Genomic DNA, 19,725 nt, shown 5'->3' with positions numbered 1-19,725 from the left:
ACACATATGGGTAAGACAGAGGAAGAGAAAACGAAAAAGTGTCACAATGGGAGAAAGCAGAAAGCTGCAAGAGTGAGCTGAAGAGCCAGGGAGCGGCTGTACATGGATCAAAGAGGCCCGAGATGGCTTCAGGATGACGCTGCCTCAGTATTTCGTGTTCGCACATTTACTTGCAGCAGCTGCATGTTTATGAGGAGCGCTTTGGGCACCTGCACATTTTTATTTACAAATTAAGCTCTGAGTCCAACTGAACCTTGTGCTAGGGAAGAACAACCTAAAGTGTAGCTTGTCCAGTGAGTTAGAACATATCAGTACTACTGGGGCAAAATTACAAGGCAGAAAAGTTGAATAAGAGTTGTATGGCACGGTACACACAGTGCAAGGCCTTTCATCTCTGTCTCATGTCTGAAAAATCATGAAAAGTTGGCCTTCCTATCTCTCTTATATCCTTGGACTCTTTACAAATGACTGCCACTAAATTTAAATCTCAAGTTAACAACCTGACTGAGTTGGTGCATCCTATTTAGCTCATTCTAATGGCTATTTCTTCCCTTACATTTTGCATCTTGAATCATTTCTAGTCGTCAGACTGGATCCAGAAAAGATTTTACACCAGTAGCTCCTATCCTGCAGTAGATGGCATTATTTTGGATACCGGAGTGACTCCCAAAGGGTCACCACTATTAATGGCATCTGCGTGTCCGCAACGCGCCTCCCATTTCAGTGATGCCAGTTCCCTTTTTGCAAGTACCACATACATAGGGATCCAAGGCGTTAACTGTTGTTAGGTTTGGTGTTAGCCAAACACTTTTGATTTTATTAAAATGATGTGTATAATATACTCACTTAAAGGGGCTTTCAGCCACCTCTCTTCATCGATCGGTCTGTTGTTGTCATTCACATTTTACTTTCGCCCACTAAACAGCATGTGGCAATATGTCAGCTTAAGCCACTGGTTAACTTCTCTTTGGATGACTGCATGCTGCTGTTTTACAAGGAGCAGATCCGCACACATGTGCACACAAGTGCGCACACAGTGCTGGTGTTTTTTAGTTAATAATGACTTTAATATTGTCTTTGTGTTTAGAGCCTAATGTAATAGCAGAATACTTTTGATGTGAGCACAGGGCACATTCCAGCTTTATCAGATCCCATCTGCTGCCAATGCTGTTGTAAATTCCTTTAGAGTGGCCTTGTTTATCTGACTGCTGCTATTTCAGCTCACATGAACTCTGAATAAAAACTAATCTGTGTGCTCTGTATATCTTTATAACCCTGACTTTCTATGTTTCTTTCTTTCTTTCCTTCCTTCTTTCTTACCTTTTTCTTCCTACCTTCTTTCATTCTTTCCTTTTTGTCTTTCTATCGTCCCTGCCTTCATTCTATCCTGGCTTCTTTCCTTCTTGCTAGCTTCCTTCCTTCTTTCAGTCTATATATCCTTTTCTTTCTTTCTTTCTTTCTTTCTTTCTTTCTTTCTTTCTTTCTTTCTTTCTTTCTTTCTTTCTTTCTTTCTTTCTTTCTTTCATTCTTTCTTTCTTTGTCCTTCCTTTTCGTTCTTTCTTGTTTTTCTACTTTTTTCTTTTTCCTTCCTTCCTTCTTTTTCTTCTTTCTGTCATTTTTCATTCTTTCTTGCTTGCCTTCATGCGATAAAATCTCAAGCGAAACTTCAATTTACAGCACAAGCAGTGGCAGCACAAAATATACAGAAAGCAGGGATTCTACTCGCACTCATCTATGAGTTCAGGTTCGTAAGCGTGAGCTATTCCTACTTTCGAAGAATTAAAGCTAAAGGTAGCACGTCCTCCTTCCTCTGCTGACCATTCACAAAATGAATCTTTTAGGGAAACTAAAGTGGCTAGGTTTGATCCCATCCTTTGGAAGACTGCTGCTTCGCCCTCGAGAGCTGCAACTCCTAAGCCTGTGCAAGAAAATAAAACTTTACAGGCGCACCTAGCCCTGGGTTTGTGCTCCACTGCGACTTCGGCATCTCCAGCACCCAGGGTATTGTCTGTGTAACCTAAGGCTGATGTCGAGCATGGCAGGCATTTGGGTTGCCACTTGATAAGTATTTTGCAGACATTTTCTTGCCAAGATGTGTAAAACAATCCGGAAATCATTAAAATCCAGCATTTGAAAAAAATCTGTTTACTATATATACACACTTAAAGCAACAAATGCCACACTAACTCATGTCAAAACATTTTAATGTTGTCTGGATTAAAAAAGCAACAATCAGCAAGCTACGTGTAGCCAGCAAGTCCTAGTGGAAGCAGGAGAAATGCGATCATTGAGAGAAACAACCCACCGAAGTAAGTCAAAAAGGAAAAACATCATGCATTGTACTCTCTATAGTTTTTCTTGTTTTTTCAATCCTGACATGTCAAACCGTTCAAAAAAGAAGTCTATATCCTGATGTAGCTAATTCAGCATTATTTACGGAAATGAAGTTAGAAAAGCAAAAAATGCGATGAGTGGAATGCTTGAATTAAACTTTGACACGGTTAATTAATGAGGGTCACAATCCAGTCTGTTTGGTCTTGACCCTGTATAGCACTCTCAGCATGAACCATACATATGCAAGCAAGATGTGGCCCTGCTTGAATAGGAGCAGTCCAGCCCATACTGCCAGGACAGGAATCCTCCAGATAGGAACACAAGTTTGCACTTTCTGCCTTTTTGGGCCTTGCCTGTGAGGTACAGAGTGAGTACAGGACCCAGTGCCAGTGGGTGAGACTTTTGGTAGCATCCTCCTATCACATTGTGTTCTCCTCAGAAGTATTAACAGAGCATTGTTGTTATGATGAGCCACACTAATGAGGCACTCCTCATTGCAATGTGCTGCTAAAAGTCACATAATGGTCTTTCTGATCTGCCTGTAGAGGGACAATCCAGGTTTCACATTTGTCCAGTCATACATTTTCTGAGGTAACCCCATGGTAAGGTAATTGGGATATCTTCTCTTTATGGTTGGCTTTGTTTTGGCATAGCTTAACTCCGTTTTCTTTTCTCTTACAATTGCAGGATTTGGAGTGTGCTCTAAGCCAATGGAGAAAACTGTGGAGACTGGATCTAAGGGGGAACCCAGTTTGTCAAACACCAAAATACAGAGATAAGCTCATAGTCCTATCTAAGCATCTAGGTAACAAGATGTTGTAATATTCAAGTACTAGCACACACAACTGTTTTCTGAAGATTCTTTCGATTGTGCTTTCACAATGTTGCATTATTCAAGTACTGGTATCCAAAACAGTTTTTTGAAGATTTTATGAACTGTGCTTTTTTGTATTGAAAGCAGTTTACCATCAGATGTAGAGCATTACTATTTTTTAAATTCATCTTTATTACTTTTAAAACAGTAAGTTGGAATCAAAGAAACAGTGGGCATCATCTAATATACCAATTTATTATATTGGGCAGATTTAACCTCGGCCCAAAATCTATGTGCTATCCAAAGTAAGGCCTATAAAAACCCAAGAAAACCAATCCCTTCCACCAACCCCCACACCCAACGAGCCAGCCACAATCTCCAACGATTAAAAATAATAACGGAAGAAAAATGTGACAATACATATATACCAAAAAAACTTTTACCATTATAACGTAAGTGTAAGCATCAATAGTTCCCTAGTGGGACCATGGCTAAAGGTTTCACGGTGGGCAATTGTCCATTTTGGCCATCAGTACTAACAGAATAATGTCCCAATCCGGCGTGGGCGTCATTTGTGAATTTCTGCATTGAAGGTCAGTGAGTGTGGCCACCTCTGCTCGAGTCCATTTAAGAATATCATGTAACAGTCTCCTCCAGTCCGGAGCTATCCTGACCTTCCATGCCCTGCTGTGTTCTGCTTGGTGACAGTCAGGGCCAAGTCCACAAACCTACATTTCCGCCTAGTGGCCTTTGGCTTCTTGATTTGCCCCAACAGACACTGCAGTGGATCCAGAGGGATGGTCAGCTCCGAAACCTCATTAATTGTCACTAGAGCCTCCTTCCAGAAGGCCTGCATGACTGCACGTTCCCACAGTATGTGATAAAACCTGGCCTACGTGCACACATCTAGGACATACATCAGTTGCCTCAGGGTGTGTTTTTGCTGTCCTGGAAGGCGATAAATAAGTCTGTGTTCATAATTAACCTGAGTAGTAGAACATTACTAGTTAATCAAGTATTCACTTTGCAAGCATCTACAAATTCACATTAAAATTCCAATAGTTGGTTTCATGGATATATTCTTTATTTTGATTCGTGATAGCTTATATTGTGGTTCCTTTTCTGATCAAACGACAGCCACCATTTGTTTTGCATCCTTGCAGCTGGCAAGCTTATTTCTTTTTCAAGGCAAGTATTATTACGAATATGCTTAGTTCAGATCTTAAGCTTCTCATGCGGGCATAGCCATCTTATCATCACTGGTGTGTTTTTTGTGTCATAAGTCCGTGATGCAGCCTGTACAGAATATTTTTAAGTGCTCTGCCTAAATTAAGAAATAGAAATTGTTGAGAACAGTGAGGTAAAATTCGAGGACTGCATATTCCATGAAGCTGTTACTGTTACCCAGATTCACTGGAGGCACTCACCATACATGCAAAACATACTGAGTTGTTTGGGTGGGCTACAACTCTGTGTTCCTTTCACGCAGTGTTGACCTTCCAGAGTGAGCTATGTCGACCGCGCCTCTTTGAAAGGTATGGTAAGGGCACAAGATTCTCTGCTCCCTATCTTTCACAGTCCTTAATAGCTGAGAGAGCGTGAACGTTCGTACCAGCTCTGACAGCTTCTTTGTTGGCTATCCTGGTGAATTAACTGCCAGTGCCTGAGCTTTCTGTCATAGCTATGATAGATAGCCTGTATCTTTATGGAGTCATGGTCTCAGTAAGATCAGGGTCAGCCCTGCTATCCCTGTCACATCATGCCCACTGCTGCTCCACCTAGCCATATTCCTCAGTAGGGAAGATCATTCCTACCACCACTCCACACCACCACTACTCCACTCTGCGTCATAGCACCACAGTGAATATGACTGAGCTTGTCTCCACTACAGTACTTGCAACTAGCGGCCCTCTGGCTTTTTGATGGTGATGATAGCAAGCTTGTCACCATTTAGGGCTTTAGAGCTGATGGCGGCACATGGAAATCTATGCTAATGTTGAGACTGAAAAGTCCTTGCATAGTGACAGACATGCACCCCTGCCCTGAGTGCCCCAGCTGCAATAATAGCTGGATCCCTGATGTTAATTTATTAGTCATGGGTGAACAAGGATCACACATGTATGCCATGACAGGACTCTCTCAAAGATTGTGGTCTTGTTGGACTGGGTTTGGTGCCCAAAGCGCTGTCCTCATAGTGATGAAAGGCTACTACCTTTACCAAGAGTTAGGTAGCATGAGCAGGGTGGTGGCAGCTTAATGCATAGTGATCAGTAGGAGTGTACAGGGCTTTTTACTTGTGCCACTGGAGTGAATCCTACAGACTCCCTTGTGTGATGGTCTGCTACTATTTGCTTAACTCACACTTTGCCTAAATCAAGTTAGTATGTAGTGCTATGCAGTGCACACATGGTTGCATGTGTGCCTGTGTGTGGTACAATACATGGAAGTCTCTGGGGTCCATTTTGGGAGAGCAAAGTCTGACTGGAGGAGCATGAGGAGGTAGAGGAGTCCCCCAAGACAGATTTGTAGATTGCTCCATTCCTGATAGCTGGGTTGGACACACAATGGAGAAAGGAAGAGTCAGGCTCTTCGGAACACTTCAAAGGATGCTTTTTGATTCTGAGCAAGATCACTGACTGGAAAGGGGCCTTGGCACATCTTAGGAAGAGGCGATGGGGATGATAATAGATTCATAAAGAGTAGGGTTGGGGTCCCGGGCCAACATTTTGATGCACATATCACTGTGGCTGACATCCAAGATTGAACCAATTGACACTCCTATGGCCCTTGTTGTTGTGCTATCATATTAGGAGTCACTCCTTCTGTGACAGACTGCTTTCTGGAGGAAGGGCAGAACAGAGGAGTGGGGACTTGGAAGCAGATCCCCAGCGCAAACCTCAAAGACTTAGATCATAAATCACATTTGTTGTCTGGAAGCGGTCTATAAGAAGGGGAACTGTAATTGTCAACTGTCAAGCAGGCAGTTGGACTTTATGTTGAGAGGAAGCTCTGCAAGACTTCTGCCTGTGACCAGGATCCGGTGCTAAGATCTGCTAGCCTCCTAGCTGAGTGAAGGGAAGTCACCCAAGGACATCCAAGACCACCTACCCTGAAGCACCAGTGCCTGCCTGCTTGCCAAGACCAGTGTCCCCTGTGAGGAAGAGGAGAGCACTTAGAGGGAGTGAGGTCCAGTTATGGGATCCTGGCGAGTGGATCCCCATGACAAAAAGTGAGGAATCGGCTGCTGCATCGATCAGGCCATCGTCCATGTGTAGATTCAAGTTGGCTACCCTGTATGCCAGAGGGAGCTGCGGGAAGTTAGCCATAGCTAGACCGATTGGGCCATCACCTGTGTGCAGGTAAAAGTCAGCATCCCTGTGTGCTGGAGGTGGCTGCTGTGAAGAGTGCATTACTGCAGTTCCGATTTGGCTGTAGCCCATGTGCGGAGTAAAGTGGGTGACCCCACATGCTACAGGGAGCTGCTATGCCAATCAGGCCATAGCTTGTGTGCAGAGTATAGTCGGCGACCCTGTGTGCCAGAGGAGACTACCATGAAGAGTTAATTACTGTTGTGCTATCAGGCCGTAGCCTATGTGTGAAGTAGAGTTGGTTACCCAGCAAGCCAGAGGGGGGCCTTTGTGAAGAGCAGTGCTCCTGACCTTTTTTTTTTTTTTTTGGTGCAGAGAGGGGAGGCCACAGTGGTGACCTGTGAGTGCCCGCACCCTGACTGAAGCATCAGAACCCATATGATCACCCCTTTCCTGTCTCCTATAACACCTTTATCAGAAGACTCCACAGTATTGGCATACAGGGATCAGCTCTCAAATGGATGTGTTCCTTTCTCACAGGAAATACTCAAAGGGTCAGGCTGCCACCCTTCACCTCAGAGACCAAGAGAATGATATCCAGAGTCCCACAGGGATCATCCCACCTTTTTCAACATATACATGGCACTGTTAGTCAGCATCATCCAGTTACAATGCATCACTGCCATTTCTTACGCAGATGACACCCAACTCGGCCTCTGCCTGATGGACAAGACTACCACCAGGACCAACTTCACCAATTGCATGACCATGGTAGCAGATTGGATGCAAACCAACTGCCTGAAGATCATCTCCAACAAGATGGTAGTACTGGTCTTCGGCAACAAGACATCCTGATGGGACTCCTCCAGGTGGTCGTCAGGGTTAGGACCAACACCCACAGACTACACAAAAAGTCCAGGACTCATCCTAGAGGACAAGCTCAACACCATGGCTCAAATCTACGTAATGCGCACCTCCTGCTTCCACATCCCACACATGCTGTGAAAGATCTTCAACTGGTTGCCTTAGAACACCAGACGGACCGTCACTCAAGTACTCATGCCCAACAGGCTGGACTATGGTAACCCTCTCTACACCAGAATCTCTAAACAACTCCTACACAGACTCCAGACTGTTGAGAAACCACCTGCAAGACTCATACTCCCCCTCCCAAGCCACACCCACATTACACCACACCTCAGGAAGCTTCACTGGCTCACTTTTACATGCACAGCCAATTCAAACTTCACACACACCCCAGACAACACAGGACTAGAATACCTGAACAGCTGCATACTTTCACCAAACCACCAGACACCTACGCTCTGCCTCACTCTCACTCGTACATATTCCCCGCATCTGCAAAACCCAAACTGGAGGTCGCTCATTCTCCTACATCGCACCCAAGACATGGAACAACCTCCCCCAACACATCAGAGCCTCCTCCTCATTTCTTGAGTTCCACAAGAAGCTGAGGACTTGACTCTTTATATAAGCACCTTGGAGACCACCCACCTACACACTTGCCCAAGTGCCTGGATACCCTCTCGGGTGATTAGTGCATCATACAAATCAATAAATCAATATAACATAACATCAGAGGGATCAGAGAAACTTGCTGCGACACCAGAGGGAGCTGCATATGACCAGCCTCAGCCACTGCAAAGTGAAGAGTGCTAATCACTGCTGCTGCAGGCAGTGCAGAACTCTCCTGAGGAGTCTGGTAGAGCAACCCTAGCAGAGGGAGTAAAACTGATTGCATTGCTGAAGGGCCCAGGGGAACTTGATCTGCCTCATAGAGCTATAGACGGTGAAACACTTTTGACTTTGGAAGAGTGATGGGACCCGGACTGCTAGTTGGGCTTAATCTGAATGTCACCTATCATGAATGTGCAAAAACCACTACCAATAGCGAGGGTAGTGGAACTCAAGGACTTGATTATCTAAAAGTAGAGGACTTACCTTAGGAGATCTCTGTATTATTTGTGTTTGCTGCGTTTTACTTTGTGTTTGCATGCAAATACTCCTTTTTGTCCCTTTCATTAAAGCAAGTATTTGACCGCATAATCACTTATTGCTGCTATTGAACGTATTTTGAGTTGTGGGCTTCTGTTCACCCTCAGCACCTTCCTCTCCTCTGATCAGCGTCGGACTGCTGAACCCGCACTACCACAGAGAGTCAAGTGCTGAGGGGGTACTGGGCTCAGTTGCTCAGGACCCATATCAGATCGGTCACCAGGACATCAGGAGTGAAAGGCCTCAACCCGAGGGTTGGGCCCAGTACCTCCTTCTTGCCCCTCTTAAAGTGGTTCTGACAGCTGATATTCCTAAATTTAGGAGAACCCTTATGCTATCTAAGCTGGGTTGCTGCTGATTGAACATACTGAAAAAAGGAAATATGCTTCCATTACTAAGTTTGAATCATATCACGGGATGCCTTTTGAGGATACTGAATCCCTCAGAAATCATTCATTCATTCAAGAAGAGAACTATAGGAAATATGTCTGTTATGTGGGACCCCCAGTGTTTCCTTAGATACCTGCTAGTTTGGCCTTTGTGTCATTGGGCCTGCTGAAAAGTTTCCAACTGTATGCATTTTATCCAAAAAATGAAGAATGATTTCGCAATTAAAAATGCTTACATGACCCTTTAGTAAGTCGGTTATCATGTGGGCGTGAATGGCCAAGCTGCTCATTGGTCAAATTCCAGCTTTAAGCATGTGGGAGAAGTTCCCCATATTTATCTGAAATGAAAACTGCTACATGGATTTGAAAACAGCCATGTGAGAATTGGGGTTTAGGGGCGGAGTACATTGGGCTTTCAAGAGGACACACTACACCACGACTGCCCCATCTTCTGGAGCCTTGATCGGTAGAGGAAGGGCCACGTGTGGATTGCTGTTATCATCAGACGTGGTAAGAGGCAATTGCGTTCCAATAACTAACTTGGTGGACTTTTTTAGAGCTTCTGATTTCTATGGTGTGTGAGAGAAACTGCATTGTGGGGTTAATCAAGTTGGCAAATTTTTTATTGGCTGCAGGTGAAAGTTACACCAGTGGATGAATAGCACATATAAGGGTACTGTATCTCTAGCACCAGACACCACTAGCAACCGGAGGGTGTCACCCAGTTTATGCAAGTCAGTTTGTGAGCTGAAACAGCCCTTATCGTGCTCTGCACATGTGGTGGGGACTGTGGATAGGAGACAAATTGAGAAGCTGCCACAATGAATAGGTGGGGGAGGGCCACCCAGAGAGGGATGAAAGAGAGACCTCTGCTTTTTGACTTCCGATTGGTGTTTTCATTACTTGTATTAGTGTGCCTGGAGGGTTAAATAAGACAAAAGTAAAATTAGGAGGGAGAATATGGTCATTTTAACAAAGCTGTGCCTGCCTTGGAAGACACAGGAGCCCTGGAACATGATGAGCCATCCCCATAGAATGCATCCTTGATTCTCACAACCCTTGGAAATTGCAACAAACCACAAGTAACATAAAAGGCGACTTCCGTTGACAAGGTATTGATGAAAGATATATTTGAGGCATCAATAGTTACAGTCAATAACTCTTCACAGAATTTGAATGAGTTAAATTTTGTTTCATTCTGCTCTGTTAAAGATTATCATCAAACAGAGCATACATCTTAATGTTCAAAACATGTAAACATAACTTGTACATCAGTTCATGAAAGCCATAGGTAAATTTTTAGCAAATACCACGTCTTTACTTAAGTGTTTTTACAACAAAGACTTAATCAATCAATCACATATTTGTAAAGCGCTGCTAATCACCTGTGAGGATATCCAGGCACTAGGTTGTAGGTTTTAGTCAAAAAGCCTGGTCTTGAGTAAATTCTGCGAGGGAGGGTGATGTCCTGAGGTGAAAGGGAAGGCTGTTCCAGGACTTGGTGGTGAGGTAGGAGAAGGAACGGCCTCCAGTGTGGCTTAGGCATATGCATGGTATCTGTGCAAGGGAGGCGGGGCACAAGTCTCTGGAGGGTGGTGGAAGTTCAGGTAATAGTTGATGCATGCTGGTCCTTGGTTGTGGAGGGCTTTGTAGGTGTGTCAACATCCTGAAATGGCACCCTTTCTGAACGGGGAGCCAGTGGAGGTTCCTGAGGAGGAGGATGATGCGGGTCCATTTTGGTAGTTTGAGGATGAGTCTGGCTGCCGAGTTTTGTATGGTCTGGAGTCTCCTCATGAGTTGGGAAGTGGTTCCTGCGTACATTGTGTTACCATAGTCCAGACGGCTAGAGACTAGGGCTTGAGCGACAGTTTTCCTTGTTTTGATGGGGAGCCATTTGAAGATTCTTCAGAGCATGTGGAGGGTGTGGAAGCAGGCAGAGAAGACTGCATTAATCTGTTGTTTCATGGTGAGCTTGCAGTCCAGGATGATGCCGAGGTTGTGGGCATGGTCGGTCATTGTGGGGGTGGGACTGATTTTGGCAGGCCACCAAGTGGCGTTCCATAGGGAGGCGTTGTTTCCAAAGATCAGCACTTCAGTTTTGTTATTGTGGTTCAGACAGTTGGTTTTCACACAGTCTGCAACACTCTTCACACACTTGTGGAAGTTGTTCCTCGTGGTGGATGGTTCAGCTGAGACCGAGAGAATGAGTTGTGTGTAGTCAGCATAGGATATGATGTTGAGGGTATGGGTTCTGACGATGTCGGCTAGGGGTGTCATGTAGGTGTTGAAGGGGGTGGGGCTGAAGGATGATCCTCGGGGGGACACAGCAAATAGTGTTCTTTGGTTCCCAGTCGAAGGGAGTGGTCAGATTCTCTTAGTTCATCCTGTGAGGAATGATGTGATACATCTGAGGGCATCTCCCTGGATCCCTATGTGGTGCAATCTCTTGATGAGCATGTAGTGGGATACGGTGTTGATCGCTGAGAAGTCGAGGAGGATCAGTGCCGCTGATTCTCCCCTGTTGAGGAGGGTGCAGATGTCATCAGTGATCTGGGCAGTCTCAGTGCTGTGGTTGGTGCAGAAGCTGGACTTGGAGATGTCAAGCAGGTGGTTTCTCTCCAAGTGTTCGGTGAGCTAACGGTTGATGGCTTTCTCGAGGACTTTGGTGGGGAAAAGGGAGCAATGAGATGGGGCAGTAGTTTTGGAATTCGCTGGGGTCAGCGGTGGGTTTCTTGAGGAGAGATCTGACTTCTGTGTGTTTCAATGCGTCAGGCAAGGTCACTATGGAGATGTATAAGTTGAGGATGGTGGTGAGTTGGCGACTGATTTCCTTGCTTCCAGGGTTGAAGAGGCGGTGGGGGCAAGGGTCCGTGGGGGGTCCTGAATGGTTGGAGTTCATTATGGTTGTGGTGTTCTGTGTGGTGAGCTGTTCCCATGCGTTGAGCAGATGGTCTGGGGTGGCGTACGTAGGAGTGAGGCAACTGTAAAGGTCAGTGGTTTGGGGTCCGAAGTTCCTGTAGATGGTGGATATCTTGTTGTGGAAATGGTTTGCTAGCTTGTCACAGAGTTCCTGTGAGTAGTGGGATAGTGTTCTTGGTGGCAGATGGACAGGAGAATTATCTGATGATGCTGAAGAGTTCCTTGATGTGATTGGTGCTTGCTTCTATGCGGTTTGCTAGGGCGTCTTTTCTTGCGACTTTGATGTGTCTGTAGTATTCGTTGAGGACCGACTTGATGGTGTCTCAGTCTATGGTGTCTCTAATGGTGCGCCAATTTCTCTCCAGTTGTTTGCAGCTGCGTTTCATTGTCCTGAGTTCTGGTGAGTACCAGCTGGCTTGTTTGGTGGTTCTTTAACACTAAAAGAGAAAAAGAGGCTCATTTACGACTCACATCTACCCCTATTAGAACAATCAAAACTCAAAGTGAAGAGGTGACCTGTTGGGAATGTTTGGCAACTTTCACAGGTTCTCCAGAGAATCTGTCTCCCTACTATTTTTTCTTTTTTTTTTCCCGCCGTACTCTGACTCCTGGTAATTCCAAGATTTGGACGAGGTAGGCTCACTCATGTAATGTGACATGCTTCATCATTGACTAGCGCATCCCATCCTAGTAAGGGGATACAACCAGGGCGGATTCTATCTCAAGTTGAACTACCTGGAGGGAGTTTTTAGAAATAATTTTTCTCTGGACAAATCTCCGGGATCCAGTTAGTGCTACTGAAAACCACTTATGGTAAACCACAAAGTACCCTTTATTAGACGGTACCCTAGGGATCAAGTACAAATACTATAGAGTATAGTTAGAGGATGTTAGATGGTAACATGGCCCTTATGTACCTCTGCGGTGCCAACATGTTTCTGTCCTTGGACAGCCTATCTCGGTCTCGGGCATTCGTCAGGGCTTCTAGATGTAACCTTACACTGAATTAGGCTACAGGTATCAAAGTGTATGGAGAGGTCTTTACCTCCCTTATAGCAGTCACCTAACATAGGGATAGGAAAAGACCAGAAATGCTGCAGCATTAAGGTAGATAGCGAATGTTGTATATAAAATTGCAATGCATATATCTCAAAATTATTTAGCGGTCCAGCTTTAGGTTTTAAAAACATTTAAAATCCTTATCTTATAATACAAACGTGGCACGCGTGACACATCAAGCTGTCGCACAAGGCATGCATACAAAAGTGATGAGACACACATGAAGAGAAAACACATGCATATAACCTATACAAGTTTCAACTTTACCTAGTGGCCAGAAGGACAGTGCCTCCTGGTCTGTTTCTGGGTCGGCTTCTCTTATAGTCACACTCTGTGGGATATTAGATATACAAAGCGTATTACCAAATAAATATTATGGCACAACGATGCAGCATCAAGATGTACCCTTTCTTTATACCAGGATCAAGGTTGCACATCTCTGCAGAGTAAGCTCTTATTGACTTAACTTAATCACAGAGAAGTGCTTGTAGTTTTCCTCCCCTTCCCTCTCGAACAGCCATCTGGTTGAACTGCACACTGCTCTAGTTGGCGTTTATATTCAGTTGAGAAGCCGCCAAAATGAAGGGTGTGGCTGGGATCTCCCCTTAGTGGCTATGCTTATTTTTCATTATTTGAATTACCTGCATATTGTGGGCTGCCGGAACCCCGTCACACAGTACCATATCAACACATAGACAGGAGTTCCATTATGTAAGCCCGCGTCCATTGTCTCAGGGCAAGCCACTGTTTCGGTCGCCCTGTGGGGATCTCCAGTGTTCCGGGTTTTCTTTCCCTGTTCCTCTCTACTCCGAAAACATGCTGCGACGCCTGCATGTGTTCAACACGCACCTCCAAACACAAGGGATCATGGGTCATGTAGTTACCGATGACCTGTGTAAAAGGAGATAGAATGTCAGTCTTGCAATTTATAGACCGACTCCTCATACCCCTGCAAGAAGGGAGGGGTTTCTGAATTTTTGTAAAGGGAGGGATTAACCCATCTTGCCTAAATTTTCCCAATTATTATTGTACCACCTCTTCGTGGTGCAATAATGTCGGCTGCCATTCATAAAGCTCCAGTTACCATTCTCACTTCACCACAACCCGGGAGAGGATGCACAGGACCAACCTTGGAAGGAGGAGGGAAGAGAAAGCAAGACTACAAATTACACACTGCAGTGTACATAGCATACCCTAATAAACCACTGTAACGAGAACCCTGATTCAATGCCTCTCTAACTACGTGACCAAGTGGCGGGGACATCGAAGGGTGATCACCATAGTTTACACCCCGGTCTAGCATGACCAGGTGACCGCACGTTGTGTTTTTAGGTGGTATATTGACTTACAATTTTAAACTTGAATATCTCTGGTTCTACTGATTGGATTTTTGTTTTACTAGTATAAATGTATTTGTTGAAATGTATTCTGTTTTTCTAACTTGGTTTGGGATTTTGTTTGTGTTGAGTTTACTTCATTACTGTTTGTGTGCTGCATTAGTACTTTACACAGTGCCTCTAAGTTAAGCCTGACTGATTCTTTGACAGGCTACCAGAGGGTAAAGCACAGGTTTATTTAGTAAATTTTGTGGTTCACCCTGGCAAGGATTATGGTTTTTGCCTAAGTAGGGTTCTCACTCACCTCAATCAATAACTCGATTTCCAACGCGGTTGTAGTCGTTATTGTTGCGGACGCATATATACATTTTCATGCATAATGAACAATGGTATTATTATTTGATAGCAACATATTTTTTTTAAAAACATGAACACACTTGTCGCAGCATAGGACATTCAAATATGGCATGCTCGAGATCTTGAAAACTGGACACTTACTGGATGAGTAAAACTCTTTTATATAATTATGCCAAATGTCTTCTCCACTTGCGACATTATTACGTTGAACTCTTTAAGAATTCTTTTGTTTGGATGCCTTATGTAAGGCATGTCAGAATTATTTTTTTCTAATTCTGAATTCTTCTTACGGAGAAACCTTACAGCCTTTCTCAATATCTGATTGTATTTCTCAGTCAAATTGTAGGTTTGTCAGAATTTGAACAGGTCTTTTAGATTTTTATTGTGTTTTAACTCTCCTTCTTTTTTTACTAACAATACTTCTTTTATGTTAATTATTTTTCTGTGGATTTCAACTTTTTAGTTAGACTTTCAGAACTCTGTATACGGTTTGCCTCTATTTCTAATACCAATTTTTCAAATATCATATCTAAAAAGCTACTAAAAAAGGCCACACACAGCTTGGAGACTAATTGAAAAAAGAGGTCAGTAGTAATATCACCATCTTTTGAGTTCAAACCTGGGCACAAATTTGCACTAAAAGTGAGATCACTATAATCAGTGTGGCCTACAGTCAACATATCTACTGGTTTAAATATTGAGTATGCCAAAATGATATAGTCCAGTGTGGATCTAGAAGAGTAAGCAAAATGTGTGAAGTTTCTAGCAGTGTCCTCATTACTCTGCTGTTGAGGCCCACAGATATTATGTTCAATAAAATGTTAAGTAATAATAGTCCTCCTTTATCCACTTTTTTGTTATCAGTCACAGCTTTTGGGATGTTTCAAAGCTTCCCATGTACTTTACAACACAGTTTCAATGACACATTACTACTGAAGTGAGAATTAAAATCTCCGGCTATCTGAAGGTGTGAAGTTACTTCCTTTGACCTGGCTATTTTTATATGGTCTAATACAGATTTTAATTTAGAATAAAAATCCCAACCTGGTGCGATATATCTGTGTAGGAAGCTGGCCTGGTGTGTGGTGGGTACCCAAGGTACCTACACCTTATACCAGATCCGGGTATCCCCTCTTAGTGAAGTGTAGGCAGTGTCTAGAAACCAGGCTCTCTAGAGGTAGCTGTGAAAGAGCAGCCAAGGCTTATCTAGGAGACATGCAAAGCTCATGCAGTACCACTGTAGACACACAGCACTTACGCACATGAAAGAAAACACTCAGTTGTACAAAAATAAAGGTACTTTATTTTTGGAACACAATACCACAAATTATTAGAAGGGCAATCCTCCAATAGGAGGTAAGTAATACACTAAACATATACACTAGTAATCACAAATAGGCATAGAAAAGGTTAGAAAAAAGTGCAAATAGCAGTAACCAATAGTGATCCTAGGGGAGCACAAACCATATACTAAAAAAATGGAATGCAAACACGGTACCCCCACCTAGGTAAGTGGAATGTGTAGAGGTGAGCTGGGAGTACTAGAAAACCACAGAGGTAAGTAACACAGTACCCCCCAACGACCAGGAAAGCAGGAGTAAATCACTGGATTTTCCCCACACCACCCAAAGGGAGGAAAAGAAGAAAAAGAAGACACCCAGGCAAGACTGCAAGAAAACCAGTGGGGGATTCCTGAAGAAAGAAGACCTGTGGAGAGAGGGGACCCAGTCCAAGAGTCACAGTATAGTCCAGGAGAAGTAGGAGCTACTACCCACCCAGCTGCACTTGCAGGAGTTGGTCGACGATGATGAAGAACAGATCAGCAGTGCAGCCTTGGAGCTGGAGAATGGTTCCCGATGGATGCAGATGATGTCCCATGCTGGAGTGAAGATTGCAGGTGGGTGTCGGTGCAAGAATTCCACCAACAAGCCTTGGCAAAGGCTCGCAGTTAGTGGAAAAGTGGTGCTGCCGGGGACCAGCAAGGCCCAGGAGGACTCAGCCCAGGAGAGGGAGTCCCAGGGTCCCCTCAGCGTCGCAGTCTCCAAAGGAGCAGAGGTAGCACCCACAGGAGTCCCACAGAACTTGGACACAGGAGTTGCAGAAGAAGCCCACACAGCACTACAAAAGAGGATCCCATGCCGCCGGAGAACCACGCAGGAGGCTGTGCTTTGCAGGAAGGAATGCTAGGGGCTGGAGCTACATGTTGCCTGAAAATTCCTTGGAGGAGTTGCAAACAAGCCTTTGCAGCTAGAAGAGACGTGGTGCACGGGGGGGTACTGTCCTGCATGGGAAGGCAAAGGCTTACCTCCACCAAAGTTGGACAGCTCGCAGAGTGGACCAAGAGGACTACTCTGGACAATCACCCATGATGCAGGATACATGCAGCTCAAGATGAGGGGAGATCCGCGCATCCAGTTGTCGCTTGCTGATGGTGCCTGTGGTTGCAGAGGAGTGACTCCTTCACTCCAAGGGAGATTCCTTCTTCTTGTGCAGGCTGAAAAGTTGCTCTCTTCTGAGAATGCACAGCCGGGGAAATGTTGCAAAGCTGGAAGGAGCCGTGGAAACAAGGTTGCAGAAGAGGCTTCTTCGTTGGTTGCAGGGTTGTTGGTTCCTGGAGTGTCCAGTCGCAGTTCCAGTGGCCAGAAGTCGAAGTGGAGGTTGCAAAGGAGTCCTGCTGGAATCTTGCAAGCTGGAGCCGAGGACTCACCCAAGAAAGAGACCCTAAATAGCCCTGAAATGGGGATTGGTCACCTAACCAGGTAAGCACCTATCAGGAGGTGGCTCTGACAGCACCTGCCTGGACTGGCCACGCAGATGCTCCCAGAGTTCCCAGCCAACCTTGGAAACAAGATGGCAGAACCTAGGGACCCACTGGAGGAGCTCTGGGCACCACCCCTTTCCATTGTCCAGTTTCGCGCCAGAGCAGGGACTGGGGAATCCCTGAACCGATGTGGACTTTATGCACATGGGCACCAAATGTGCCCTTCAAAGCAAACCAGTGGCTTGGGAGGCTTCCCCCCCCCCCCAAAAGCCAGTCACACGTATTTCCAAAGGGAGAGGGTGTTACCTCCCTCTCCCAAAGGAAATCCTCTGTTCTGCCCTCCTGGGCTTGATCATAATCAAGCAGCAGGAGGGCAGAAACCTGTCTTACGGTGTAGCAGCAGCTGGGCTGCTCAGAAAACCCTGTAAGACTGGTGGTACCAATGCTGGGGATCCTCTAAGGATCCCCCAGAGGGCATGGAATCATACTTCCAATACTTGCAACAGTATTGGGGCATGATTCCGACTTGCCCGGGTTCAGAGTTACCATTATGTAACTGGACATAGGTAGTGACCTATGTCCAGTACACACTAGAAATGGCGTCCCTGTACTCACAAAGTCCAGGAAAGTGGGCCTGTAGTTTGTGGGGGCAACTCTGCTAGTGCAGGTGTGCCCTCACACACAGGTACCTGCACCCTGCCCTCTGGGCTGAGAGGGCCTACCACAGGGGTGCCTTACAGTGACCTGGTGCAGTGACCTGTAGTGAAAACGGGTGCATGCACCCGTTTGACGCCGACTGCAATGGCAGGCAATGCAGAACCATTTGCATAGGCTCTCTATGGGTGACAGAATAACTGCGCCAGCCCATAGGGATCCCCTGGGACCCCAATACCCTGGGTACCTAAGTTCCATATACTAGGGACTTACATGGGGGACCAGTATGCCAATTGTGGGGAGAAAAAGGTACAATTTACAGGAGAGAGCAAAACTACTGGGGTCCTGGTTAGCAGGATGCCAGTAGACACAGTCAAACACACTGACACCAGGCAGAAAATGGGGGTGCCAAGAAAGAGGGTACCTTCCTACAATCTGTTACGGAGGAGCTGCATTTGAGGGGAATTGGAGGACAGATCTAATCGTATCTAATTGTCAAAGATCTCTAAAATGTCAAAACACTATTTACAAATATTACCCAATAATATTTATGTATTCATTCAATTAATGGTTCTATATTGCGCATAGCATGGAAAGTTAAGAGCGCGCTGTACATAGATGCGTAATGTTTGCGAGGCTCCTTTTTGAATGATCCTTAGAGACTTTCAATGCTTGCTGATCAGTAACGCTTGTCACATTGATTACCTATAGGCATGATGTATACTACTTAGTATGAGTCTGGTGAGGACCGCAGCCTGCATGAGAGATGCAAGACAAGTTAATTTCTCGATATACTGCTGTTCCTGCTGGTCGTTTTCCTTTGCTTCTCTCCTTCCAATTCTTCTTCCTTGGCTTTCACAGGGGAAGTATTTTAGCTTTCCTCCATGAGCAGATGTTTGGTTTAATGCTGAACTATTTAAGGGCATTCTTTATTTAGAATTGCATTTGCTGCTGTTATATTTTTCTCCAAGTGACATCAATTTCCTTAATTAAAATTATTGGAACGTAGAAACAGCCATGTTGAACTTCAGGTCGGACCTGGGTTTAAAAAGGAAAAAGTAAATCTGGTTTTGCTGTAAAAATGGCACAATAAACACACAGCAGTACATACATGTGCCTTAAAAGGTAATGCAAGCTGCTTAGTATTAAATCTGAAACTTAGGATGTTTCTTAAACACAAGTTTAAAAGCCTCGTTTTATGGAAGTGCAGGCAGCGTGTTGATGTTTAACATGTAACACTTCTGCCTAAAATCTGTAGTCTTCTGCTAGGGAATAGGTACAATCCATTTTTACAGTGTATGATTAGCCCGGAAATAATGTATGTTAATACCTCACATGATAAGACTTCCACTGAACAGTATTTCCGTGCCTTTCTAGGATATTACGAGGTTTCACATCTACCATGGGGAATAACATCACAAATCAGTGTTACTTCCTGGATTTCTGCACGTTTTCTTACAATTCTTGTTCGTTTTCCTTGTTTTTTGCACTGCTTTTAGCAGGTGGATTTGCACCCAGAGTTACTGTGCCGTCTTAGACTTAAATGAAAAATGGGAGTGCTGGGCAGTTTTTTATTGTGTCCCATGTACAAATATCTTTATCCATTCTCTGCAGCAAAGTCTCCTGCGGCTCAGAGGTAATTGCTGTCATTGCACCTCTTCATTTACATCAAAGAAGTCTGATACTAAGCCCGTTCTATCTGTTAAACCCAACCCCAGGCCAGATCTAGCTGCCAACGAGACCTATAACACTTGTCCCGTTTATGAGGAAGGCGTCT

The 19,725-nt window shown here is 44.7% G+C and overlaps 1 protein-coding gene across 4 annotated transcripts in view; it reads left to right on the top strand.

Moving 5' to 3' along the window:
- PPP1R42 (protein phosphatase 1 regulatory subunit 42) overlaps positions 1 to 19,725 on the top strand; it is a 433,409-nt gene that overhangs the window by 336,909 nt on the left and 76,775 nt on the right. For all 4 annotated transcript variants that reach the window (XM_069220285.1, XM_069220289.1, XM_069220286.1 and 1 more), the window contains one exon: positions 3,022 to 3,139. In XM_069220285.1, the coding sequence (XP_069076386.1) occupies positions 3,022 to 3,139 (118 nt within the window). The remainder of the gene's footprint in view (positions 1 to 3,021; positions 3,140 to 19,725) is intronic.

Source organism: Pleurodeles waltl, chromosome 2_2 (genome assembly GCF_031143425.1).
Source record: "Pleurodeles waltl isolate 20211129_DDA chromosome 2_2, aPleWal1.hap1.20221129, whole genome shotgun sequence".
NCBI classification, from domain to species: domain Eukaryota; kingdom Metazoa; phylum Chordata; class Amphibia; order Caudata; family Salamandridae; genus Pleurodeles; species Pleurodeles waltl.
This window is presented reverse-complemented; position numbering and strand designations above follow the sequence as displayed.